Source organism: Lonchura striata, chromosome 1, assembly GCF_050655825.1.
Source record: "Lonchura striata isolate lonStrDom1 chromosome 1, ASM5065582v1, whole genome shotgun sequence".
In the NCBI taxonomy this organism is placed as follows: Eukaryota; Metazoa; Chordata; class Aves; order Passeriformes; family Estrildidae; genus Lonchura; species Lonchura striata.
Window position 1 is genome coordinate 45,305,427 of NC_140703.1, and position 27,994 is coordinate 45,333,420.

Consider the following 27,994-nt stretch of genomic DNA (forward strand, 5'->3'; position numbering starts at 1 on the left):
GCTAAATGGAGTAATTCACAAAGACAGAGGTGCTGGGATCAAGCAGCAGCTCAAATACCTGTCAAAATGGGTTGGACTCTATGATCTTTAAGGTCTCTTCCAACCTAGTCACTCTGAATTCTGTGAAAACAAGAGCCAGAATCCACATCTGCTCCCTCCTGGCAAAACACATCTTCCAGATAAGATTGTAGGAACATTCTCTCTCTTCTGGTTTGGTCCTTCTGGTCAGTAACACTTGCAGAGGTGGCTATGTTGCCCCTTATTCCTACTCTGACCCTGTTTGGCAGTCAGAATATTTATCTAGAAAATTGGTCACCTCAGGGCACACAATCATAAAATCCATGCTATCCCACTATCTTGGTCAATGTTCTATGCACTAGACACCTGACTAACACTGCCTCTTTCATGCTTTAAAAGGAAAAGGTAAGTATTTTCTCCAAATCACAGAAAGTTACTTTTAATATCAATTTGCATGATGCATATCAGAGAGTTGCCAATTTGTCCCTTTATTTTGGTGTATTGGATTTGTGAGGCAATGTCTTGGTAGCAGGAGGGACTACAGGAGCGGCTGCTGAGAGAAAGTGCCAACAGAGCCAATCCCTGAGGGCTCCAAGATGAACCTGTTCTTGATCATGGCCAAGTCCATCAGTGATGGTGCTAGTGACACTGAGATAATGTATTTAACATGGGGAAAATGCACAGAGGAAATGCAGCCAAAGAATGACAATATGCAAGCAAAAAAAGCCCCAGACACCAAGGTCAGTGCACAAGGAGGGGCAGAGGCACCCCAGGTGCTGGAGCCGAGGTTTCCCTGCAGCCCATGCTGCAGACCATGGCAAGGCAGATGTGCCCCTGCAGCCTGTGGGGGAGCAGAGATCCACCTGCAGCCCATGGAGGAGCCCATGCTGGAGCATGTGGAAACATCTCAAGGAGGCTGTGACTCTGGGGAAAGCCTGCACTGGAGCAGGCTCCTGGCAGGACTTGTGGAGAGAGGAGCTCACACTGCAGCAGGTTTGCTGGCAAGACTTGAGACTCCACAGGGTACCCACACTGCAGCAGCCTGCTCCTCAAGAACTGCACCCTGTAGGAACCACACCAGGACATTTCAGAAAAAACTGCTGCATGTGGGAAGGACTCCTGTTACAAAAACTAACGGAAGACTGTCTCCCAAGGGAAGAACCCCATGCTGGAGTAGGGGAAGAGTGTGAGGAGTCCTCCCCATGAGGAAGAAGGGGAAGAGGCAGTGGGTGCCGAAGTGACCACAGTCCCCATTCTCCATCCTCCTGCACCACTTGCAGGGAGAGGTAGAGAAAATCAGGAGTGAAGTTAAGCCTGGGAAGATGGGAATGCTGTGGGAAAGGCGGTTAGATTGGGTTTTATTTCTCATTACTATACTCTTAACTGATTGATAGCAAACTAATTTCCAGTTTTGCTCATGACTGTAATTGCTGAGTGATCTCTCCCTGCTCTTATCTCCACCCCTTAACCTTTTGTTATGTCTCTCTCCTGTCCAGAAGAAGAGTGATGGAACAATACTGGTGTGCATCTGGAATCCCATTGAGCTCAGCCCACATTTAGGAAGAAAAGTTCAGGGAAACTTTCCCCAGGGCATTTTTATCTAACTGATTGGTATTTCCCTCCTTTTTCCTTACTCAAGTAATTCCCAGGTGATTTAAGTCCAGCTCTGAGATGCCTCATCTTTTTGACTGACTACACAGGGAATACAGGCATCACCAACTTTGGGGTGCTGCAGCATTCAGTATCCAGGTTTGTCTTCAGATGTAGCCTAGTTCCTCTGTCAAGAAAGCCTCAAGAGCCATTTTGGAGTGTAGTAGTCAAATTTATTTCCACTGTAGAAGCACACTTGTTTCAGTAATAAAAAAATAATCTTTGCAGAATAAAAGTAAACCTGTAGTGGTATAAATATTATTTACTTGCACACGAATTAATCTAAGTCACTCAACATATGTTTAGACTTAGTATTCCCACAGTTCTACATTTCCAATGGAGTTAAAAAGACAGTTATTTGCAGAAAGATGAGAAAGGCGAAGTCTGGCTCAGTTGGGATTTAAACATATATGAAATAATAGAAAGCTTCTTTCCTTGGCTGGTTGTTTTGGTTTGGTGGGTTTTTTTTGTTTTGTTTTGTTTTATTGTTATATGACTACATTGCCTATGAAAAATACTAACAGCCTTCAGCACTGACCATTTCTGTTTGTCTAATTAAAATATATTACATAGAGAGACAAAGAAGCCTCTTCTGGCTGCCTTGCAGACATGACCTTGGCACTGGCCAGGCAGAACCAGCAATGAGTGTAGCAGAGGTTCTTAGGTTGTGCTCAGTCTCCATGTCTCCATTTCTGAGATTCTTATCAGCAGCTGCTGCCTACCAAGAACAAACAAGGTCTAGCAATTTCCTTCAGGGGGTCATCACAGACTCATTAGACAGAATGCTGGATCAATCAGTAAATACCCTGTGCTATGCTAACACAAGTGCTCTACTCCATAAAGCATTATTGATGGCCTGGTGAAACCAACAGGCCAGCTTATAGCAAACCTATTTTCTGCATTCCCATTCAGTTCAAGCCATGGAACAATAGTAAACACAACTGCAACAAATTTAACTTGCACTTTAACTTCTAGATAACTCTTTCAACTGCTATTCTCACTTGTGGGAGTGGAGAAAAAAAGCAGGGGGCAATAAAATTTAATGAATTACTCTCATGACTCTGTATTCCTGTGCTCTGCCAAAATTACACTTCCTTACCATATAGCCTATTGTCAGCACCATGTCCTCACAGCAAACACTGATTTATTCTGTTCCTTCCTTCCTGCTAGTACAGTGACAAATACAAGGTTCAGCCTGGATTATTTTCAAGGCCTCTATGAGAGGAGGACACTGAACTAATACAGCACAATACTGAAGACAAGAGAATATAACACGTAAGTTCTGATACACTGAAAGGCAATTTCACACATAAGATCATTTATAGTGTAGGCACACTGACATATGGAGCACCATTTTTTTTTCAGTTTAACATCAACATTCAACTGTGAACAGAAGAATGTTAAGCCTCTAGGCCAGTTTCAGTATCAAGGAAAGAACTACTTCTAATTTAGAAACATCAAAACACTAACGTTGACACCTTAGCTGAGACATTTACTGCAAGTGACCCTCTCTCTGAATTCGAAGGCGCTCCTTCTCTACTTGTAAGCGCTCCTTCTCAATCTGCAGCTTTTCTGACTCAAACTTCAGGAACTGCAGCCTCTCTTTCTCTAACTGCAAACGTTCTTTTTCAAGTTTTAACTTTTCAGTTTCTAGATCCAGAGGCTGCATGATGGGTTTTTCAGTTTGGGTGAGGTCATTTTCCAGAGCAGGTTTTTCAGCATGCAGAGTCTCTAGCCTGAGTTTCTCCCACTCTATCTGAAGTCGCTCCTTCTCAATCTGAAGCCGCTCACGCTCCAAGTCAACGTGCCGCAAGCGCTCCTTCTCAATCTGCAGGCGCTCCTTCTCCACTTGCAACCTTTCAGCTTCAATGTCCAGTCGCTGTTTCTCCAGCTCCACCTTTTGCTTCTCCAGATTCATGAGCAAGTGAGAATCTTCATAGGCTAGCCTAGCTTGAGCAGAGCTCAGATTTCCAAATTCTTCAATGTGGGGGAAGTCTGGTAGGTCATTTTCCTTTTTTGAATCTGGCAGAACTGATGACAATATTTCTTCTTCTTCCTCAATAGGAAACTGCAGAGAGGAATGCAACAGGCAAGAATGACATTCCAGTCATTACGCCAGAATAAATTTTTTGCATATAACTTTACTGAACAGAACATACTGCATTTTTTCATCATCTTTAAAGCTATTCAAAAGTGTTTAACTTGTATGTTGTGAAATAACCATGCTACATCGGAAGATTTTTTTATCATTACACAGGAAGAGAAACAGGTTTTATCTGCAAGTTAATATCTGGTAAGGAAATATAAAAAATCTTGTCTGGAAAAACATCCAGAAAATACAGCAGAGTAGTTATTACAGATCATTCAGAACAACTGACAGAAAACTGGATCTAGAAGACCATATGTTGTTCTTACCTTTCATAGAGCTGAGTGACATTTATGTAAGCCACCAGGCATTTGTTGTGACTAATTATTTATCAGAGCAGATGGATCCATAGGCTATGTGTTATGTAAGCTAGCCTAACCTTCAATAACTTGGGCTATTCCATTCCTAAAAAACATTTTAACACTGACATTTTTCACATGCTCCTAACTCTTCCAACTCTATTAAGTGGGTCAATAAGCAGGATTTCTTTAACCATTTTGTATTATCACATTTGCTGTAAAGCTATTTGTGACACATGATGAGGTGGTTAGGACCACTGCTCTCAGCAGACTGTACTATTTTGTGTAGTATCACAGCCCTTACAAATTCATAGTACAAAAGAGATAAATTGTCTTCCAATAGGTATGCTGCAAGAGAAAGGCAAACTGAGGAAGGTTAAGTGTTCAGAAAAACCTTAGGACCAGGAAAGTCATTGCCAGTCCTCTAGCATTAGAGAAGACACACACTGTTCTTCAGCTCTGTCTGACAGTAGTTCTCACTGCCATCTAACAGCTTACACTGGTTTTCTCCCAGCATATGTATCTGCCATCTAACAGCTTGCACTGGTTTTCTCCCAGCATATATATCAACAGAGTTAAGACAGGAGTTGCCTCCCCACTCCTCCTACTCAAAAAAAAAACCCCAAAAATCAACAAAAATCTCCCCCCAAAAAACCCAAAGCAATAAAATACCCCAAACAAAACTGTTTGAGTACTCCTTTCGGAAAAGAGAACTATAAACCCCTTTTGTTTAAAGAGGAACAGCAAAACTATTCCAACATTTGACTGTACTCCAGCTGGTTGCCTATCCCAAGACTGTCACAGTACTACTAAGAGTATCAACTTGTCTAAATAATCCGCTACTGCTTGTCAAATTCACACTAAAATTCTGACAAAGAGGAAAAGCTGACTAATTAAAGTAATGTTTTTGTCTCCTCTCGGTTAATTTCAAGAAATGCAGGCAGTATATTTCTTTCTGTATTCTATTTCTTTCTGTACCTGCACGTAACATTTACTTTCATTTGTTAAAGATGTGCACTTTTCCATTCATCCATCGAGGCACTCTGAATACTAAAATGACCAATTTCCTTCAACAGCATATTTTCCTTGCATTGACTCAACTAATTCTTATCTGTGGCACATGCAAATGGAAAATGCATGTGTAAAGACATACTCAAAGTTTAGGGGTATCAAACCAGTAATCAACATCCAAGACCTTACAGACAATTCCAAATTGCTAGAGTTGAATACCATGTCTGAATTATATTTATTTCTACAGCTTAATTCACACATTCAGAAAAAAACAGAAACATATGCTATGAAGAAACAGTAAAAAGCCTTATCCTGAAATGAAGCAAAGGTCATATTGCATATAGTTCATATATATCAGTCACTCACTTCAAAATTCTGCGGATCTTCCTCTTCCTCCTCTACTTTGATTTCTGTTAAAGATCCACCGGCTTCTCTGAAGTCAGTGATATTTTGCCACTCAAAACTAGATTCAATTGCAAATCCCATTTTCTCATCCATGTCTTCATTGAGAGAGTCATCTAAATTGGATGAAGGAAGGTGAAACCCAGCACCTACTACTTTGATGTTTGCATTCAGACGTTTTCTCTTCATGAGTGCTCTCCAGTCAAGGTATCGCCTTTTCACTTCTGTCCCCGTTCTCTGCTCTCCTTCACCTACAGCATTGACACACTCTGCTATTTCCTCCCAAGCTTTCCGCTTCATCTCATTAATTGTTGTATTAAGTTGCTTTGAAAAGAGTACTTCTCTCCTTTTTCTGATTTCCTTAAGGAGAGTCTGAGTTTCCTGAACACTAAAATTGCTTTTTCTTTTTCTTTTTAACTGTTTCATTTTTTCCAGGCTTAACCTAGTAATTTTACCACAGCAGACTACAAAGATGATCTGACACTAATCAGCTACTAATATAAATAAATTTAAAAGCAAATGAAAGCAGAGTTCAGTTCTCATGAAATGAATTTTCTCTTCACTTTGTTGTATTTTTCTATTTGTCAGGCTTCCTAAGAGAAAAAGAGCAAACAAGATAAATCTCCAGTATACACCAGATATTTTCATTTAACAACTTAACTCCTAAGTCATCATTTAAGGAATGCACAGTTTGAACTGTTATTTGATAAAGGAAAGCCATTTTGTTAAACTTTCAATACCAAGTAGTCAGATACTTCCTCTAATCTCCAATAAATTATAAAACATAGATATATGAATATATCCAAGTCATGAACTGTTAAGGTTGATTTAGTATTTCCTTTACAAAAGTACAGACATTTTCCTTTAGCTCTTAAGAGTTTTGTCAATCAGGATTTCCTTACAACTGAAATTTGACACACATATTTCAGTTTGAATGTTTAAGTATTTACAAAAGAAGCAAAAGAAGCTGAAATTATTACATCATTGCTTCAAAAATATCTAATGTTTGGGGTACTGAAATTTCTGAGACACGTATTAAGTAAGAAACCATTTTCATTTTAAAAAAAGTAAACTAATATGAAAAGTTTATATTTTCAAGGGTCTTCTAATTTAACATAATCATAAAGTAAAGGAACTGAAGCAATCTTGTTGAATGTCATAAAATAACTACTAAAACAAATGTCATTCATTAGAGAGATTTTAACAGGAAATAGATTTAAGTCATTTTACATGCCCATGGTAAAACCCTCCCGTATCCTTCTCAGGCTGCTGAACATCTCATGTTCTTACCATGGCAGCTTTACAGTTCATCCAGTGCTCTACCCTCAGCACCAGCTGGTCCCATGCCTGATGCTGAAGAGAACATGAATCTCCATAATTCACCTGACAGAATGTGTGCAACTCTGCAGGAGTGGAGAGTGAGGGGACTATTATCACAGTAATGAATATTATTATTGCACTAGTAACAGATCATGTTACAAAAAAAAAAACCAAAAAACCACCAGAACAACCCACCAAATCTGGGAAGCAAAGACTAAGAATCAAAAATGGTTCTTGGTTGCAGACTGCTGGGCAATAGGTTCAATTTAGGATTATTCTGATCAGTCTTTTGTACCATGTTACCTACCACTGCAGGTAGGTTTAAAAGGCTTTAAGTCAAGTGGGCCAGGGATTCACTATACATTACAGATAGCTTCAAGCTGCTGTTTGTTCACTGTTCATGCAGTAAAGAAATTTGTCCACATGAAGGGAAATGGCTTCCAGATTTTAGATTCAATTGTTACTAACTAATGGGCTTAATTCTTAGATAACTCCCTCCCAGCTATACAGGATTCTTAAATTAGTAAGTATTTTCCCTCCTATTATTCTCCCTACATTTGGTTAAAGCATACACATCAGCACACTGCACTACAACTCCCCACTTGGGGAATAATGTCTGGTAGTTTAGACATTGTTCTTCACCTCCAATACACTACTGACTGTAAATAAGTGGCTCATTTGCAATTTTCCATGTCAAGCAACATTCTTTCATAGACAACAAACACAGAAAAACAAACAAAAATAAACTGGGCTTTCAAGTCAAATTTTCATCGTCTTCCAAATACAATTCTACATCAATATGGAAAATGCTGACAGATAAGCTTCCTCCTTAGGTCTGGAGAGGGATGAGAGTTAAAACATGCAAATGCCAGGCCACCCTGTGGGCCAGCCCACTGTTCTTTGCACCAGTGCTCCACATCACCTGACTGACCTGCCCAGCCATGCTTGTTAAGTGTCTCATCTTGGTTTTGGATCTTATGCCATAAGGCAAGGACATAACCTTTAAGAACTACAATACTAACTTTGAAGCTATTGGTATATAATTCCTTTACTAGGTAAAATTTTCTTTTAGACTTTAAAATTTTTGCTAGAACACATCTGATTTTCCCAGTCAAACATCAGTAAAACCTATATATTTTAAAACTCATGACTACCAACTTCCAATTGGTAAGGACACTGTGCCTCTTTAACTCATTGCTTTTTGAAAGCACATTGCTTTGTTAAGGACAACTCCTTTCCAATTAATACATATGGAGTTAGTGAATTGTCTTAACAGTGCATTTACTCCCAAAGATAGTTCTGTGTATCTATCTGATATATTAGCTAAGAAGAATTATTATCTAACTAAAGCTGAGGCTTTGGATATTCTGTTCTTAGCCATTGCCAGATGTCTCCAGGATATTACTCTTTAATGAGGAAATATGAGCTGTTACATACCTAATATTCCAAACCTCAGCAGCTGGGATAGCGTTAATGCTCATCCTAGTAGCTGGGACAACGCTGTTTTTTGGATTAGCATGCCAATGTTGGCTACACACCAATGTGTTGGTTGTGGTTAGGCAGTGCTTACTTTAAACCAAGGACTTCTCAGTTTCCACCAATGAAGAGATGCACAAGAAACTGGGGAGAACTGCACTGAAAAATGCATACTTTGACAGTTTGGGTAGAAATGTAAAGTGCTCGCTAAAAAAAAAAAACAATTCTGATGACATCATAAAGACTTCAAGGTCTTCCACAAAAGATGGCAACATGGAGCTTTGACTTTGGGCCTGTCAGGCCAAAAGCAACCTGTGATCAAGAAGGCTCTCATCACCGCACTAAACAAACTGTTGGGGTTGAAAAGAAACAAGTACTGTAAAACTAAGCTGGAAAATCCATAAACAGAATGTGCATACACTGAATACCTTTGGCATAGTTAAAAACAGGAGCATCCTCATTCTGCCTCTATCTTCTGTTTCCTTTGCTCACACTTTATTGTCGGACCAACAAAAAAATATTATCGAATGCTCCAACCAAAGAGTGAGGCAAACAAAAAAATCCCTGCATTCACCAGGAGTGAAAAACTGTTTCTTTCTTTTTACAAAAGATGACGTCTTGATTTTATTTTAAAAAAGCATTTAGGGCTTATGCTTGAATAAAAAAACCCCCCTACAACATTCAAATTAAAGGATCTGCTATCTCTAAGTTTTCTTAAATTTTCTTAATTATATAAAATTCTTCTAAATTTTCTTAGAGTCTTGAGTATCTTCTGCCTAAGGCTTTCTAGAAAACTTTTTTGTGATTCCTAACAGATGGGTACATTGGCTTGGAGCAACTTATGCTTTTGTACAAAGGTTTTTAGTACAGGAGGATCTGGGCGCTGCACAATACATCATCCAGCACAGAACCGCAAGAAGCCCGCGATTTACACAAACGAAAAAGCAGGCACAGCAGGGAACCAAAGGATAATTCAACGAAGCAGGGAGAAAGCGCGGAAGATGGGAAGCAGCTGAGGATGCAGGCAATTGAAGCACAGAGGTACCAGGCCGAAGCTCCCCTTCCCCGGGACGAGCCACGGCCACGGGGGGAACAGAGGGCCTCGGCCCTGCGCGGGCAGCGCGCCTGGAGCCGGGAGGGCGGGCCCACCCGAGCGCCTCAGGGAAAGCAAGGCAGCAACAAAGAGAGGCGGGGACACGGCCGGCCGCGCGGCCAGCACAGCCCGAGGCCCAGCGCGCAGATGGGCCCCTGGGCCCTGCCCAAGCCAGGGTCGCTCCGGCCGGCAGAGCGCTGCGACCCTCCCGGGAGAAGGAGAAATGAGAACAGGACCTCCCCGTGGGGGGATAAGAGGGTGGGCAATCGCCTCATCACCCCCAGGGGCCGAGGGCGGCGCAGCCCCACCGCTGAAGCCCCGCCAGGACGGCGGGGGCTGCCCGCACGCCGCGGGGGCAGCGGCCGCCCCATCCCCGGGCCGCTCCCGCCGCCCGCCCCGCCCGGTCCCCGGGGGCCGCGCGCGCGACTCACCTGCGCCCGGCGCTCCCCTCCGGGCCGCCGGCCCTTTAACGGCCACCGCTCTCCCATTGGGCGAGCTACCTGCCTGTCACTCTTCTCCTCACGCCTATTGGTGCTCCGCGTCCGCCGCTTCCCCCGCCCCGCCCCTCCGCCGGGCGGCCATTGGCTGCAGCCGCCGCTTGTCTGCCGCAGACGCGCCGGTGATTGGCTGCGGGCTGCCGCGGCCCGCCCCCTCTGCGCGGGACCGTCCGCGGGGCGGGCGCGGCGCGGGGGGTGCGCGGTGCCGCTGGGGGCGGCCTGCCAGGGAGGGATGGATGGAGGGAGGAGCGCGGGCAGCCCGAACGTGCGGGATAACCCGGGGTGAGCCACCGGTTTGGCCGCCAGGTTTGCGATGCTGCTGCCCAGAGCGAGCTCTGAACTGCGCGGGTTCTGATTAAAGTGGAGAAGTGACGTTTATTACATCCTGTCATTAAAGAAGTAAAAATAAACCATATGGTCTGCATCAGACGCAAACTGTTTTAAATCCGTGGTGAATTCCTTGGGTCTGTAGAACACACATGTACAATGTCCTTCTGATTGTGCACAGGGTTACACAACTTAAACTCTCAGATTTGGTCTGTGAATCGCTTCATTGTTCAGTATAACTTTTTAATATTGTGAATGTTGCTGGAATGCTTTGTACATGTCTCCAAAAGGCTTTTGCTAGCTGAAAGGATTTTGGGGCAAAGGCCTTGGAGTGTTGGAAAGTTAATTTGTATTGGCATAACTTTATCTCTAGAAGAGTCTCGGGGTTAGAGAATTTTAAGTTTTGGAAGGACACGAGACAACACTGGGCTCCGTCACTTTGTATCGATGCCACTTATGCAAGCCTTGGCATGCAATTTTGGACTTTGTAGCTTTTATCTACTTCTATATAAATCTCTTTCTACTAGTATGGAAGGTCCATTTCAATAACAATAAACACCCAATCATTTGCAATACTTCAACTGTTAAAAAACCCTGTGTATCAATCTGACCTAATTTTTAAAAAATATACCAATTTAAATATACCTTACCATGGTAAACTTAAGAACTTTTCAGCAGACAATTAAAATTAGCATGGGAACAGTAATTCAGTATGCAAATTATATACAAATGCAAGGTCCAAGGATAATTATAAACCCCCCTCACTCCAGTTTTCATCTATGCTAACTGCATTCTTGGGTTATGGCATTCAAAATGTTCTCCAATTGAAAAAAAAAAAACCAAACCAACAAACCCCAAGTGATTACCTGCATTAGAAACTTAGAAACACTGTAGTCCCTGCAGTTCTGCAGTTTGAAACTCACTGAGGAAAAAAGAAAAAAAAAAAAAAGAAAAAAAAAGAGACCCAAGAAGGATTCAGTTGCTCAGTGCTTTATTTCACAAAAGAATGAACATCTCAGCAAACGTGAAGTATTGTACTTTCCACATATCAGCAGAGCCCAGGCAGCAGTGAAATGTTACTGTTCTCTATGCTTTACTGGGTGTTAGAAGGAAAAAAGTAAATTGAGCATAATGTTCAACTATAAATATTGTCAAATACATCCCTGTTTTCAGTCTATTTTAATTAAAATAGATCTTATGCTGCCTCCTGTTGGTCACCTACAAACAGAAACATCTAAAATTAACCTCCACATTAGGAACTGCAGTCAGCACACTCTATAGCTATACCTTACCTACTACCCTATACTAACCAGAGGAGCTAAACAGTTAGAAAACTGTTTATCACAGAATAATACTATAAATAAATCTGACCCAGAAAATGCACCCCATTTTGTGAATATAACAAATTTTTAACAGTAGTAAACTTACTACAAATGTACTTAGACTATATGAAACAAATTAATTAGTCCTTAAATAATAATCATCAGGTTTGTGCAAACATAATCAATAAACACCCGAATAAGTGATATTTATTGTAACAACTAAACCAGTATGATAATATTACCAAAGTGCCATAATGTTTTGATAGCATTCTTTAAAAATTGAGATTATCCAATATAATCATCACTGGATATTAAAATCCCACATACAATATATATTATCTTTGTGTATATTATACTGGTCATGCTTATAATGTATTGTGTGACATAAAATAGAATACTATTAGAAATGTTTTGGTTACATCATTTAAGTGCAAATAGTAGATTATAATTTTACATGCATTTTGTATGTTTAAACATCACTGTATTTCAGTGAGAACATACATAATCATTAATCTAGTTACTATTTTTAGAGGAAGGTACTTTTTCATAAAGCTTTGATTCAAAGAGCTTTGAAAAGTCATAAAAGATTAAAAAACTCACTTTGCATTAATTTTGTGACTTTTGTTTTTAAATGCATAAATGCTCTGTAGACTGAAAAATCTGTTTGATCCAGACTACAACAGTTACTCATGCAAGTCATTCATACTCTTTTGTGTAGTTCACTGAGATTTCTTACATCTTTAGCAATTAATAACACGGTTTGGAACATAGGTCCTTTCTTCTATCATAAAGCCTTGTTTTTAACCATGACTTTCTAACACTTCTGCTTCTTCTGCATTCAGTTCTGCTACCAGATTTAATACTTTGTATGTGAAGATGTGGCAAATGATCCGTTTTCTTTCTGTGAGAGCTGTAGTAGAGGCTTATCTGCCTAACTGCAGAAGAACAGTACCACTTCACAGTAACTTTTGTGTAAGCAAAGCTAGGAAGTAACTGACATTACTACATTATTTCCTGATCACTGAGTAAGAGCTCAGCTCCCTGTGAAATCCATGAATGATTTGTCAGACTGGGAACTGACATTAGTTCCTGCACAAGTATAGTGTAGAATATTAAAGAAGCATGTCCATTTTCCCAATTCAGCTTCAGTCAGTTTTCACTGTATACTGAAGAATTTCTCACATACGTCATTGCTCTGTCTGATGTCAGATGCCAGAGTCTTATAGCAAGTAGCTGGGTGGAAGACTGCCAAAAAATCTGCTGTAGGGAAAAACTTAGAGGAAAGAGCATCACCTCCATGACTCACTCACTTGCTGTTTATGTAAGCCAGCAATTTGATCCTGACAGTGGCAATTAAAACACCCTTGCAATTCTCTGGTATCTTCCAATTTGCATAGCTGTTTATACCCATGTACTATGGGCATGTTTCTTTTCTCAATGCATAAATTGCATACTCATGTACTCAGGTATAAGCACAACACAAATACACAAGCAAAGGTGAATTGGGCCTTGTATTCCAATGATGTGACAAGTTGCCATAATTAATGGTTAATGAAGTCTCTATGCTACCCTGAGTAGCTTCATTAAAACTAAAACTACCATTTTCCTATGTGTTTGGTTTTTTCCTATTGTTTCAGTAAGAGGACTAGTATTCTTCCTCTCTCTACTCAATACATTTGCTTTGCACTAACAAAAAGTAGTTGTGTCCCAATATAGAAGTACTTGTATTTTTGCAAGGTGATTGTAAAGGTTACCTAGCTATGTTTAGTTAAAATATGATTTGGAGTCTTACTATGAAGAAAAAAAAAAAAAAAGTGGAAGTTGCCTGAAATATTGTAGCAAGCTACTTACTTCTACAGAACTGATATACATATTAATATACAGAAATTACTGAGTGGAAGGGTCTTGCTCTAGTAACATCTTCTCCAAATGTACATGATTTTATTTTACATACTTATGAAAATTGTTATGATGAATATTATCTAAATTTGTAAAGATATCTGATAACAAATTATAGTCAGTCACAGAACTTGAACCTTCCATTGTTTACTGTTTAAAACAAAAGCCTGTTCTAGGCAATATTAAGATCTAAGCATTAATATTCAGCTTGGGTTTTGCAAAAAGTACATGCAGTAGTGATGTGACAATGAACTTACCAGTTGTCTCAAGACATATGAAAGATGTCTCTGATGCCTCACTACATTTTATTCATTATTTAAACTACTTGACAAGATGTGATTAAATGTTTAGAACTATTATTCTGTGTGGCAAAAGACAACCTTACTGCTTTCACAATACTTATATGGAACATAAGGGCTCTCATTGTCTTATCTGGATACCTGGTAAGCAAGGAAATTCTCAGGCTGTGGAAGATTACAAATCAATTTATGAAACCTAGCTGGTTTCAGTGTCCTCCTGTCAGAAAGAAGACTGACTTTGTAAGCATGAGATCAAATTTACTGCAGAACGTACGGCTAGACTAATATTAGCACTAAAAGTCCATTACAATTTTAACATTATCATAGCTGACTATTTAAATTTTACCAAGCAATATATTGTGTAGTGTTTGCTGCATAATATTTTAACATCTAAAAATACAATGACGTTCAAGATGAAGTGTTTTAATTAATTTCAACCACAGATGATTGATGACCTCAGAAATACTATTTACTATTGACTTTTAATATGGAGGTGTAGTTTTGTAACTTTGTATGTGATGTATGACAAGCTACAAACTTTTCCCATAGTTAACAGAAGCAACAGCAATGGTTCAGTTTACAGCTTGCTGCTATAAGCAGCCTAGTGACTGCTTAGTAGGTAGCACTGAAAACTTCAGAGATGAAGACTTCTGTTAGAAAACATCCTGAAGTGTTTTTTCTTCAGTTGAAGAAAACATATGACTGATGCAAAAATATCACATGAAGCATCTGTCCTGTATAAATCTTACTTACCCTGCAGTATTTTATTGAAATTTACTTTGCCACAGTTAATGGGATGGAAACACAAACTAAAGCTACTACTAAGGCACAAGGATGGAGAAAAACTGGTAAAACTGAAGAGCTGAAGTAAGATGACAGGAATTATCAGTCTCTTCAAATTAGATACCTGGTTTTAATACTGTGAAGGTCACTTTGGCTCTTGTCCTTGCTAAGGTCATTGTGATAAGATAAAGCTGACAATTAATTCCTCTTACAGGTTTGTTTATGAACACAGAAAATCTAAATAACACTAGCAAAAATGTCTTTTAAACTTCAGTAACATAAGGAAAACAGTATCACAGTCAGTTTTCTCATTTAGCAATTTGTCTGTTAGGACAACTGAATAGTTACGGAAATAATGACACATACTACAAAACTAATTCCTCATTAATATTCTTTTTGGAAAATTAATATAATTTGGAAAATTATTCTGATAATTACATAGAAGAGTTGTATATAAAATTAAATATAGAATACTGTCTATGTAACGACTAGCATGAATGACATTTTAATGGAGTCTTCCAAAAGCAATCCTACAGCATTTTTAATCTGAACTGAAAATTTAAACAAACAAGTACGTATTTCTCCATCTGTAAACTAATACTTAAAAACTGTTTTACAATTTGTGCATTTCAATAGACTTTTTTGACTTGGGAGTTTCAAATTTCTCCAGAGCAAATTGTCAGTACAGGTGACCAGGGGTCCCTATATCTATTAAACTGAATGACCTGACAGTAAAACTCAGTTAAGGCTCTTGGCATTGGTGAAACTTCTTCCCACTCAGACCTGCTACTGTGGTAGACTTGAACTTCATCTGTGATTTCTTCTGGAGCATAATCACCACCTAGTATATAAATTTTGTCTTCTGTCCCAACTGCCCCTGCATTAAAGCCAGCACACTCAAAAGACCCTTCTCCTTTCCAAACACAGGTTTCTGGGCAAAAACTGTAAACCTTGTAGGTGGAGAGATCACATATGTACAATGTACAGTTCACTGGAACAGCTTTGATTAGAGTCGCATGGAAAAACTGCCCAAATTCTGCTACAAGCTCAGACCATTGATCAGTCACAGCGTTATACTTAAAGAAACAGTCAAGGGATGGATTAAAGGCATCAGTAATCTCTACTTCTGAGCCAAGGACATAAATTATATTCTGGCATGCACTTGCTTCTGGATAGTAGATACCTCTTGGTAACTGGCTTACAGATTTCCAGTCTTTGGAAAGAGGGTTATAGGATTCTACATCCAAAAGACTCCGAGTCTCTTGAGCTCCTCTGGTCTTTCCACCTATTACAAAGAGCTGATTTAAGGTTACAACAGATGTGTGCATTGTCCTCGGTTTTTTCATAGCTGACACTATGGAGAATTCATTGCTGACTGGACAGTAGCACCAGGTTTGGTCAGTGGCATCATGAAATGGCTCAGCAATATGAAGCCTGACAGTTCTGTAGCAATTACCCTTGCATCCTCCAGTTATAAATATTTTTTCTCCATAGCTAGACAAACTTGACCCTGGCAGATCAATCATATGAGTATGTGGTAGCTCTTTCCATTTATCTGTTTTGATGTTGTAGCAGAATGTATGTCTGTTTTCTCCATCTTCATCAGTTTTATGAACAAATATATATTTTTCTGTTGTTGAAGGACGTGCATCTGGAAACAATCCACTGAAGTTCTGCACACTTTGAACTGCATCATTGATTATTACTGAGCAATTAGCACTCTTAAGTAAATGTTCTTCAGAATGCAGAAAGTCCTGCAAAGTCTTTTCAGGTAACTGGTGTAATCTCACTTTTTTCATCAAATTAGGCAGGTATTTCTGCCGTGTCTCTAGGTTGTGTTTGGTCCATTGGAGGACAGCTTTCAACACTGATTCTTCCTCAGGGACATTTAGTTCATCAGCCTCGAGACATTTTTGTAATATCTCAAAATTAATCTCCAAGAAGTCACTTGATCTGAGCAGCAATGAAAAGTGGTGTTGTACAAAATCTAGTGCATGATCAAACAAGCGGACAGACCCGTAACTTTCTGATAGAGAAAGCAACTGTAAGCAATTCACAAGATCAATACTTTTTATTAGGAAGTCACTGCAAGCTTTGGAAAGGAGTGAAACTTGAAGAAATGATGACAGTTGGAAGAGCATTTCCACATTATCATTGGTTATCTCTGTTTTTCCTGTGTAAGCATAATCAAGAAAAGCTTTCACTGCCTTGGGTGATAGATTACTAATAGTAACATTGCCATCATCCCGTTCTTTCATATTAACTTCAAACATGGCTCTGTGAATAGAATACAGAAGATATACACACAAATTAAAGATTTAGCAAACAGATGAGAATGCTGATGTGGAAGGAGACAATTAGGGGCATGTAATAATGTGGGCTGGTCTAAAATAGGTCTAAAATGTGGAAGTTCTTATATGAACAATGAATTTACTTGGTGTGTTTGAAAAAAAAAAGATTGGTGATAAGAACATATTCAAAGTGATGGCTTAACTAAATCATAGCATCACCTGTGTTTTGTATGGATTTTCACAAATGGTGATGAAATCTGCAGCTCTCAGTGTGACAGAAAATGTGAAAATTTTCAGGACAGCATCAGTTCCAACTTCAGGTAAGAAAGCCTGATTTAAAAAAATACATAGTAAAAAAGCCCCATGAGTTAGGTCATGCAATGTGGATGAGTACATAAAATTATGTGAAAAAAAAAACCCTTCCAAATTGCAGGCTGAGCAAGTGGCCAGACATGATGGGTGTAGTCCTCAGAAATAAAAGTAGGTAAGGGATAAATGAGGAGAAAAAAACACAAGGAAACTTAATTCTTGCTTTAGAGTTGACAGAGAGAGGTATAAGTACAGGCCAATGTCAGAGAAAAAATGAGATTTTTATATGATTGCATGACACAATGAAACTGTGCAGAAAGTAGAATATGACTGAATAAAAGATGATGGTTGAAATTGGGGAATGAGCTACTGACCAGGAGATTTGTGGAAATTTTATTACAACTTTAACTGCTTTATTCTAACTATGTAATAACATTTAACTCTTTCACACAATCTAACATGGCAAGATAAAATAATTAAAGTTTTATAAGTGGGTAAGTGCTGGCAACAGAACAGTGCTGCAATATCTCTTGCCCTGCCCTCCCAGAAACTAAGCCTCAAGCTAGGATAGCAGTGGCTTCTGAATAAGACACAATATAATAGTGGAGGAAGAGTCATATAAATCATCAAATGGGAAGTAGAAAATGTGGATATTAATACATCATAGTTAATTCATATTTAAAAAAGTCTTATATCATAGCTCAGTTATGCCACTTAGTATCTTTGTGGTATGGGATTTTGAAAATATCATCCTTTTCTGAAGCCAAAGAGGAAAAAACCCATCCCTGTGTACAGCACATACTCTTTGGGATGTGAACATCTGGTAAAGCAGGAACTTGTCTGACTTCCCAAACAAGAACCTAAAATTACAATAAAACACCTGTGTCCCAAAGACCTCTTTGCATACTAAGGGATGACCCTTATAATTCTTTCATCATTAACCCATGAGCTATGAAATCTCTAATTAGGGAGTAAAATAGCAACTGAACAATACTAGTAGAAGAGCAATGTAGGCAAAGGTTTTGACTCTGAAAGCTAACAAGTGAGGATCAAAATTTTGCTGATTCTTTCATTTCCACAATGAAGCCAAAACTAAGAGAAGTCCAAAGGCCAAGGAAGACAAAAGGTGCTCAATTTCAAATGTATGTAGTGGACCTAGGTACTTTTTACTCCTTGAACTCTTTGCATTCCAGGACAACTTTTGAATCTGATGGCTGCTATTATACGCCACATCAACTGTTAGGAGCAGGGAGAGACCTCTCCCAGCAGATTTTAATCTTAAGAGTCTGTAGGTAATGAAAAGGACACATGCATTTCCATGTGCTTAACTTCAGTTCTAAAAATTACCACTGGAAGTTATTTCATCCGAGTATTTCTTCCTACCAGTTCATCTCGGTGCTGTCAAGCAGTTAAAGAAATGAAAGTAGTCCTGTGTGTCAGAGAAAAAAAAACAAATCTGCTCCTACAGTGGAGCAAGTGCTCATTTCATCTGCATTTCTTCTTTTTTCAGTAACTCTAAGAACACATCTAGCTATCTTCTGTCATATATGGCAGATTCACTTAGACCATGGGATCTTCCAGGACATTTGAAAATAACATTCACCTATGTATGGGCAACTGAATTGAGGCTATTAACTCGTTCCCAAGAGTCCATTTTTTCATTGTTAGAGTCTTAGCTTTGTTTTGAGTAAACTCTATTCAGAAACACTTTCAGTGTGGAACTGTAAGTTTGAACCTGTCTAAAAAGGTTAGCAAGTCTTATTTATATTAATATTCTGTATGTGAATGAAAGCTGTCCCTTAAAAACACAAGCTTTAAGCACAAGGAGGAAGATCCATTTCATGCTGAAAGATTGAAATCTGTAGTTTAGGAAAAGTATGCATATCTGTTTAAATACCTCTGAAGCCAATCTCTACTATACTGACCACTCTTCCTGGACAAGCAAAAACTAGTTCCATTCCAAAGTTATGTATAGTTTATCCACAACTGCTCAGTACAAGATGTATTTGTAATCTGTTACGTTTCACAATATAAATGTGTCAAAGTACATAGACTATCATATTAAAAGTCAAGCAATATCCTTGCAGACCTTCAAGTAGTGATACAGTAGGCAACAGGTAACTCTTATAACCTGTGTCAGCTCAACCTAACAGCAAAACCACACATTTATAACTTGAAACTTGTATTTCAGAGTCTCCACTGCTGTCATAATCTGATTCATAAAGTCTTCATAACAAGGAGCTGTATCTGGCATACCCTTAAAATGATGTTTGAATGCTGTGCTCAAAACTCTGCAGATATATGTAAATTGTGATAATTTTTTAACTTTTTATAATCCTGTTCTTCTCCTCCCTCCGAGAGAACTTAGAATGTATTTCCTGCAAACTCATGCCAAAATTAGGTTTACCTGAAAAAATCACTGCATGCAGCCAGTACGCAACGATGACAGGGAATTATTTCATCTTTCACACGAATTTTAAAATCAAAAAATATATTTTGTTCTCTGAACTTTTGTAGTACTTTTAGAATTTGTTGTCCATGACCTTCAGCCACTAAGGAATTGATTTTATTTTCAGGAACAGAAATTCCGTTGCAAATAGGTCTGCTAATGTAATCCCGTTGATTGGCCATGTTTTCTTCAATCTATTCCTGAAATGGAAAAATAAGTAATTGATTCTACAGTCTTATTATTAAAAAAGCCAAACAAAATCAATACACCACAAAGAAGTTCCCAGCATTGAATTTAGTTTGTGTATCATATGCACAGTTAGAAATTTGTGTTACAAGTGACTTTTACACTGAATTTGATACTACTACTGTGTAAAATATATTCACATGGCAAATTTTGTAAAGTAAATTATCTGCCATATATCAGAGAACAATTCTACAGATAATACCCACCTGTAGGAATTTTTTCAGTAAAGTCCACAGCACATCAAGGAGTGTGTTTAATTGTCATTTATGAGAAAGACTAGTCCTAGGCTTACCCTCAAAAACCCCCAAATTCTTATTATTTTATGTAAAATTAAGATAAAAAAAGAAAACTTTGTTACATATTTTACATTCCAAAAGGCTGATCACTCTACATCTTGTAGTGGAAGGGAGACACGGGCTATTAGACTGCATCCTAAGTGGATTCCCATGAGGGACTCTGGACTGCAATAATGGAATACAAACAACACCAACAGCTTGGCTGAATAACAGGATTGCTAGGGCTTACCAAACAGGGTCATGTAGAGACAGTTTGGTGACAATACACCTTTGAGTGTTTAATCAATTGAAACTGATTTTGTCATGTACCTTTAGTCTTGTTAGGAAGCTTTATGTTTGCCCACCTGAGTTTCACTTACAATGGCATAAATTAACTGGCTTTAGAACACATTTAAATTTCCATCTCCCTTTCAGCAGCCAAGTTTTTTTTCTGACGAAAACCCCTACACTGAAGTGTGTTTTTTTCTACAGTAAATTGGTTTGAACTATTTTTTACAATGAAAATATTTTATTCCATTAGTCAATATAAAGAAACTTTAAACATGAGTATATTTTATTTAGACCTATTTAAAGAGCTAGTTATACATTGCAGATGCATAAACTGCCCTTACTGCAAATCTGAGTCAAGATTGCCTATTTTAAAGCTTAAAGATACATTCCATTTTTTTTTATTCCAGGATTTTGCTTCTGCAATTCCAGTTAAAATCAGCAACAGATAATGGCCCACCTGAATTGACAGGGGACAAAAAATTCCAAACAAAACCCAGAAACAAGAAAATACTGGTTTTGGTTTTTAATTTTCTGAAAAGGCTCATCTGATGACACAACACATTCAAAGGAAACTAAACCATCAGGCAGTCTTCTTCATGTGAGTTACTTTCACAGCAGACTGATCTATACTTTAGCTAGTCAGGTAGCTCCAACAACAAATAGACCTCCATGTCTCCTGGAAGAGAAGAGATCCAGTGATCTTGCTGCCAGCACTGGCACGCTTGGAGCAGGCATCTTCTCCTTCCCATGGCCAGACAATCTCAACGTATTCACTCTTTCCATTCTAAGCCTGAGGAACTAGGAAAATACAGAAGAACAAGACCACCATTTATTCTGATAATGTATGGCCTCATAATCCCCAACTTCCATAAATCATGAAACTTTTTGGTATGCCAGAATACTCTAGAATACCCTTTTCTTATTAATTTAAAAGCCTGCTCCTCAAAAGGCTGAATCTTCAAAACCAGAGTTGCTTCAATAACATTAGTTTCCCATATTTGAATGATACTTTTTTTAAAAAATAAATTAATTTCAAAGTTTATTTGGCATCACATCAAATAATACTTCTTCGATATTAGACATCTTTCTCCACTTACATGTAATTTCTATAGCAAGCTCCAAACTACAATGTGCTTTCTGATGACAAAATTACTAATTTCAGTCATACCTGTATTTGTATTATGAACATGGAAACATCTACTTTAATCAAGTCAAACTATGCTATTTTAGGCAAGACATCATATGATCACTTTCATACAAGCAATCAATGTTTCAGAAAGTTTTCTTTTACCATGCTATTACCACAAAAACTCTATTCCAGTACATGGTGCAGAGATTGTAAACCTCTTAATTACACATCAATTTATTAATGCTTACATATACTTGTTTTTCTCTTAAAATTGTTATTTGACTTAATTTTCCTTTGTATATTTATTCATTCTTAAAATTATCAAGAGTGTTGATATCCTCTCTCAACTGTCATTAGAATGAATAATTGGTAAACTTTCCAAGGACCACTTGATAAGGCTGAGTTTCTGGTTTTCCTTATTATTCCTTGCAGTTTTCTCTTTACTCTAGTTTGATCCTCAATTTCTTTCACTGATACAAGATTTGTTGTACAACATTTATGGTTCAGACCTCATCACTGTCACACTAGACCGATTTCCAAGTCATCTAGTGCTCCTAATCCTAATCTCTAATAGCAGTATCTCACTATTTTCTTAAAAGCAAAATTCAGCAATGTATCTTTAATGTTTTTGTCCACAATTAAGGAACATAGTAATGAACACTGTGCAATGACTTAGTTGAATTAACCCTTCTCTCCATTAAAAAAATACATATTAAAAAATTCAATTTCCAGCTGTCTTGTAGTCAATTCCTGATTTACTTTATAATTTTGGTATTAATGCACCGCTTCACTGAATCTGTTGATGATTTTATAGCCCTCCAAAGTCTCTTAACAATTCAGCTAAAACTTGGTATGTTAAACAAGGCATTTATAATTATTTCATGCATTCTTCTACAAAGCCATATTATCAGTAGGGGTTTTTATAAATATTTGATTAACTCTGACAAAAGGGTAACAAATGTAGGGGGTGTGGATATATGTTGAAGAGCTCTGCAGTTCAGGAATACTGGGGAACACCCCTCCTTTTATTTGCTCCATAAACTCCCAAAGGATTCCAATTACAAAGCCTGTCTTTATGTGGATTACTAAGAACCAAGTTCCAGTAAATGGTTCATTAGAACTTGGATCTCTTACTTTTGCTTTTTAAGACACATCTGTGTGCTGTTCAGCAACCAGCCTTGCAGCCTCTCCTGGTAAATGACACAAGTACTGTCGTTCATGATCCAATCTCTCACCACCTGACAAAACCTCCCTGCTCATGTACTGGACCTTTACAATCTTACACTGGCAAATGCCCCCGTAGCTATTAGCCTGCTTTTCTGAAAAAAAAAAACAAAAAAACCCAAAAATCAACAAAGCAACAACTGGTTGACAAAGACAACTGAAAACTATTCCAAAACTAAACTCCCCTAAAGTTAAACATTTGCCTTGGCTTTTTTCTATTGTAAGACACCTCAAACACAAGGCCAGTTGGCTGCTACAGTGAAAACTCGTAAAAACTTTACAGTTATTAAGGTCAACCTCATATAACACGTTTGGAGAACATATATGTACCTCTCAAAACTATCTGTACAGGTCTCCAGTTGAGAGGCCAGGCATTCTGCATGCCTGACAGTCAAGTGGCAAGCAATGGCCAGTCTGTGTAGGGCCACAGAGCAGCCAGCGGTTGAACAGAAGGCTAGGGATAGTAAGTTACTTTGGTCATTATGGTGGATGAAATAAGGGACCACCTGGGAGCTCGGACGTTAAGAGCATTCCTATGATCTGTCACAAAATCCAGTAATAAGGGCCCAGACCTCATTAGTTGTACTGTTTTATAAGACCCCTCTGCTGTAGAAGCATAGAGTGGTTTGGGTTGGAAGGGCCCAATTGGGTTTGCATCCCCAATTAGGGATCAGCTAATTACAAACCTTTGCCACTTTCAACACTGTCCTTTTTCCAGGACACTAAGGGACAGAGTAATCTAAAACATAATGAGTTAATTGACCTGGATGCCAGGTAACTACACTGAGAACACTGTTAAGACAATAGTCAAAATATGAGATATACACATGTTCTTCTTAGTATCTAAGCATTTGTAAAAACTACAAGAAAGTGTTTAACTGACCTTGATTCTATGCAAACAGCTGTCAAAATCTCACTGAATTTCTAGTGGAACTTTCCACATCACCAATCCTAATGCTCCCTTTCCAAAGATATATGGAGGATGTAACATATTTATGATTGTCTTTTAGTTAGCACCATCAACAATCCTTCTTAAGTGTTCTTATAATTCTGGACTTAGAAGATACCAAAATGTGTAATTAATTTTCTTATACTTTTTCTTTGGGAAGTTCAAATTACCTTTAGACATTAATTTAATAATCTGGATATATGTTGAATCCTAGATATTATATTAGGAGACTATAAACACAGCATACTGTTAAACTCATAAAGGAGACCAAAAACATCCAGGACAGACATTTTCAGAACATACAGGCATACACTAAAATCATAACCACTGCAATACGCCTCCTAAAAATGACTTTCACATCCATTCCACCAGATCTGAAACAGTAAAGTAAATAGAAGTGTGAAGTGACCTTTGGGCAAAGATGAACTTTTGTTTGTGCAGAATCTGTTGTAGTTTCTACCAAAGCACTGATGTGAACATACTCACATAATGTACATATATTAATAAACACTTCTGCTGAAAAGAGAGCCTTGGCTGCTACAACTGATAAATAAAATGGTTACAGAAGCTTAAATATGATAATGAAGTCGAGAATGGTGGAAGATGTGCACTTATTTTTTGGTGAATAACCAAGTAAAAGATACGAACTAGGGAAAAAATGTGTAATAACAGTGAAGCATGAACACCCAAATGAGGGTAGAGAAAGATAGTGGTAAAGACACCAAACTGTTTGATCACTTTATAATAGTGAGATAAAAATATACATACAAATATGTGTAACTTTTTAATAGCCTAGGGAATTCTGTTTTGTGGAAGTACTGAGCACACATAAGTATCACACATAGCTCAGCTCCTGCTTAGCCAGGAAAAGCCCCTAAGGGCTGTGTCTGCCTGACAATAAACAGAACCAAACCCTTGGAATGGGACTGAGGCTCAAGACTGTACCCAGCACAAGGGAGTGGCCATTCCAAAATGACAAGTAACACTGTGCAGGTAGACATTCTCTCCTCTTCCAACACAGCCAGCAAAACCAGTCTAAACTCAACCCTGATTTGGTAGTTTATTATTTACAACCAATTGTAAAACAATCTATCTGCTTTTATCTGAAAGCACAATACAGCTGTGCTACAGCACTCACCAATTGAAAAAAAATTAATCTTTGAACTTCATAGCAGGTAACTTATGAGAAATAAATCGTTCTTTAATGGAACATGATATTTATTGCATGGCCTTCTCCCAGCTTGGATACCATGTCTTACTAGGGACCAGGATTTTACAAAAGGGAAATCCAGGACTTATTTTACAGAACACTTTAGGTACCTAGGATGAAAGACTCAAGCACAATGAAGACGAAGAAATTGTATAGATTTCACTAGAGAACTTTCTAGAAGATCAGCATTCTAAGATTTAATATTAAAAGTACTATATTATTGAGTCTAGTGTATACCCATTAAGATGATTTCCTATTCTCATTCCTTGCCTATTCAAAATGAAATTGATGACTTGTTAATAAGTTTTAAAGACACCACTCAACACTATGCATCTAATTTAACATTCATTAAGATGAGTATGTGTAGAACACATATCTGTAGGATTTGGTGACACTTCTAATTACTGACTAAAAAGACAAGGGTGGTTTAAAATGTAATTAAACTATAAATACTGAGTTCAAGTTCTGTGCTTTTATATTTCATTAATGCGTTGATTGTCACTGATTGCCTAAGATTGAAAACACTAAGAGAATTCCAAGTTCCTGCCTGGAAATTTCAATGCAACTGAGTCTCACAGGTTTTTCAAAAATAACTGAACTTCAGAGAAAAATAATATACAGTCAATCATTTTAGGACAAGCAAAAAAAGAATGCTCAGAATATTTTGAGACATTTAATCCACAAAAATGACATTTATCAATAATAGATGTTAAGACAGTATTCTCAGATTGAAAGGTGACAGAGTCTTTAAAGCTTTGTGCTCTTTAGAAGTGATTAAAAAAAAAAATCAACATGGAAAGAAACCTAGCATGGTATCAGTAGGAAGTAAGGAAATTGCAGTAATTCCTGGAGGCATTCCCAAAATGGAAGATTCCCATTCTTCAAGCAGTGATCATTAAATGCATGTCCCCATAAAGATAAAACAGTAATCACGTAAAACAAGTAAAACTGGCTGGATTTTCTCTTAAAATTAAATTTCTCCAATTCACCAAGTTACTTTGCAAATTATTTCCTTAGCCAAAAAAGATCAAGAACTGTAATCTTAATTTTCATTTAAAAAAAGGAAATAAAATGACACACTGTACTTCTGCTGAAAATAACTGCAAATTTTGTAGAAGAAAATGACAGCTTTTAATGGTTTCTGCAGTCTGTCACTTTTGCATATGAATAAAATGTGGGTTTTCTTCAAAACATGCATGCAATTTTGAGCATCTTTAGAGAATGATTTAGCATGCCTTATTATAAGATCATGTTTTACTTAAAAAGTGTGGGTTTATATTGAATACATCCATAATTACATTACATATCATACAATGCATCTTGAGTTTCAGTTTGCATTTACACACAAAGCTCATTAAAAAAAAAAAAAATAATCCACTAGTGAAAAGTGCTACATGTTTAAATCTCTTAAGTAGAGAGTATGGACAAGCTAAACCTTTCAATCAAACCAGAGGCGTTTTTCTGGAACTAGGTAAGATCCACAGTCCATTAGTATTGTCATCTATCAGTAACTAAATATATAAATGCCACAATTTTCTCTTCAAAGTGCAGAGAACACAAAGTTTGAAATGTAAGCCTCAGCTACAGTTTGATATTGGTGAAGAGCATTTTCCTGGGATTTTTTCCTGACTGTGTTAAATCCTCCTCTGCTGTCAGTTAACATTGTCTATGGTTTGCATAATGCATAAGATTATGCCATTCCTTGCTTCATTAAATCATAGAGGAAAATAGGAATACTATTTTGAAGTAAGTCAAATACCCAATTGATTCCTTGATTAAACATTATTAATAATAATAATAAACAATAAAATTATTCAATGTTACTTCTGTGTTTTAAATATTTTGCAAAGATCAATCTATACTCAGCTATAACAGACTTATTGTGCACAAAAAGACTTTCTGGCCTGTGGAGAAACAGCAGTTTTCCATATTAACAGCGAGTTAGCAATGCTAAACAACAAAAAAGGAGGATTGCAATAAATACCTGAAATAATAAAATTTTCAGCATTTTTCCATCATTTGTACATAGTCAATAGAGGATGGATTTTCATTGTGTATTTCTAAAGGCAAGCAACAGAAAGATGGGTTTTAAATTTTCAAATAGGTGCTTTGGCTCAACTCTAGAACCATAGGGCAAGCAAATTTATTACCTTCTGAGGACTTACTGATAGCTTATAATTGAGAAAAATAGGAATCCTGTTGACAGCTATTGGAATTCTTAACAGAACAATCAGCACGGGATACAAGAGGCTTTTGTTTGCACAGATCCTTTGGAGCCAGAACCCTGCTAGGGTAATGCAGCACTCTGCATCTGCTCTCGGGACTATCAGCTCCTCTTTATAGTCAATAACAGGCAAACAGAGCCCAGCCCGCTGCGACAGCTCTGCCAGGGGCCCGAACGGCTCTGCGGCAGGATGGATGCGCTGAGGGCAGCACCTCAGCAGGATGCGCTGAGGGCACAGATGGGCCGCGCATCACCTGTCCGCAACGCGGCGCGCTGCCACGAACCACCTCCCCCGGCCCCCGCTCGAGGGTGTAACCCCTCCCAGTGCTCACAGAGCCGAGAGGGGCAGAACTTAGCGGGCATCTCCGCCCCGTGCCACGGCCAGGTTACCGGCCGCCCCCAGCCTCCCCAGGCCCAGCCCCGCAGCGGCGGCGCCATCGCCCCGCCCCGCCCGCCGCGGGAGGGCAGCGCCGTCCCGCCCCGACTGCGCATGCTCATGCCGCCGCGCCTGCGCCCCGCGGCGCCCCGTTCATTCTAAGGGAGGACTAATTGTGACGGGCGGGCGGGATGGGGCAAAGGGATCCCCTTCCCTCACGGCGCGACCCGGCCGCGGCACGCGGCGCTCCCTGCCACTGCCGCCTCTCCGCAGGCGGCGAAGCGCTAGTCCCCCCTGAGCGCTCGCTCCGAGCAGCGCACACCCACCTGCAGCCAACACCCGCAGCTCACCGACCGGTCTGGCCCACCCTCCGCAGCAGCCGCGCCGGCAGATTGGCTCCTTCCGGCGTCATTCTCCTGCTCCGCGCACTCGGAATGGCCCCGCCGGCCGCCACTCCAGGTGAGAGCCCGCCCGTCTGT

General features: G+C 38.8%; 3 protein-coding genes across 11 annotated transcripts in view; 1 reads left to right on the forward strand and 2 right to left on the reverse strand.

The window, feature by feature from the left end:
• Positions 1–1,819: 1,819 nt before the first annotated feature.
• MSANTD4 (Myb/SANT DNA binding domain containing 4 with coiled-coils) lies at positions 1,820–9,875 on the reverse strand. Of its 3 annotated transcripts, none has more exons than XM_021529351.4 (4): positions 9,847–9,875; positions 6,817–6,929; positions 5,491–6,119; positions 1,820–3,736 (listed from the first exon to the last, which is right to left on the reverse strand). In XM_021529351.4, exons 3-4 carry the CDS (start codon positions 5,950–5,952, stop codon positions 3,161–3,163), a joined length of 1,038 nt encoding a protein of 345 aa, XP_021385026.1. In that variant the 5' UTR covers positions 5,953–6,119; positions 6,817–6,929; positions 9,847–9,875; the 3' UTR covers positions 1,820–3,160. The 3 variants fall into 3 exon arrangements, with proteins under 3 accessions (XP_021385026.1, XP_085449623.1, XP_021385027.1); XM_085593497.1 differs by having other exon boundaries at positions 8,284–9,875; XM_021529352.4 differs by lacking the exon at positions 6,817–6,929.
• A 1,338-nt stretch (positions 9,876–11,213) lies between these two features.
• On the reverse strand, positions 11,214–27,981 carry KBTBD3 (kelch repeat and BTB domain containing 3). 7 transcript variants are annotated; one of them, XM_085593431.1, is made up of 5 exons: positions 27,842–27,966; positions 26,900–26,975; positions 21,069–21,201; positions 19,550–19,791; positions 11,214–16,819 (listed from the first exon to the last, which is right to left on the reverse strand). In XM_085593431.1, the coding sequence occupies exons 4-5, from the start codon at positions 19,771–19,773 to the stop codon at positions 15,199–15,201; spliced, it is 1,845 nt and encodes a 614-aa protein (XP_085449557.1). In that variant the 5' UTR covers positions 19,774–19,791; positions 21,069–21,201; positions 26,900–26,975; positions 27,842–27,966; the 3' UTR covers positions 11,214–15,198. The 7 variants fall into 7 exon arrangements, with proteins under 7 accessions (XP_085449557.1, XP_021385031.1, XP_085449569.1 ...); XM_021529356.4 differs by lacking the exon at positions 21,069–21,201; XM_085593443.1 differs by lacking the exons at positions 26,900–26,975; positions 27,842–27,966 and adding an exon at positions 27,081–27,460.
• AASDHPPT (aminoadipate-semialdehyde dehydrogenase-phosphopantetheinyl transferase) overlaps positions 27,839–27,994 on the forward strand; it is a 33,012-nt gene continuing 32,856 nt past the window's right edge. The window contains exon 1 of the mRNA XM_077781344.2: positions 27,839–27,974. The gene's annotated coding sequence lies outside the window, so the exon portion shown is untranslated. The remainder of the gene's footprint in view (positions 27,975–27,994) is intronic.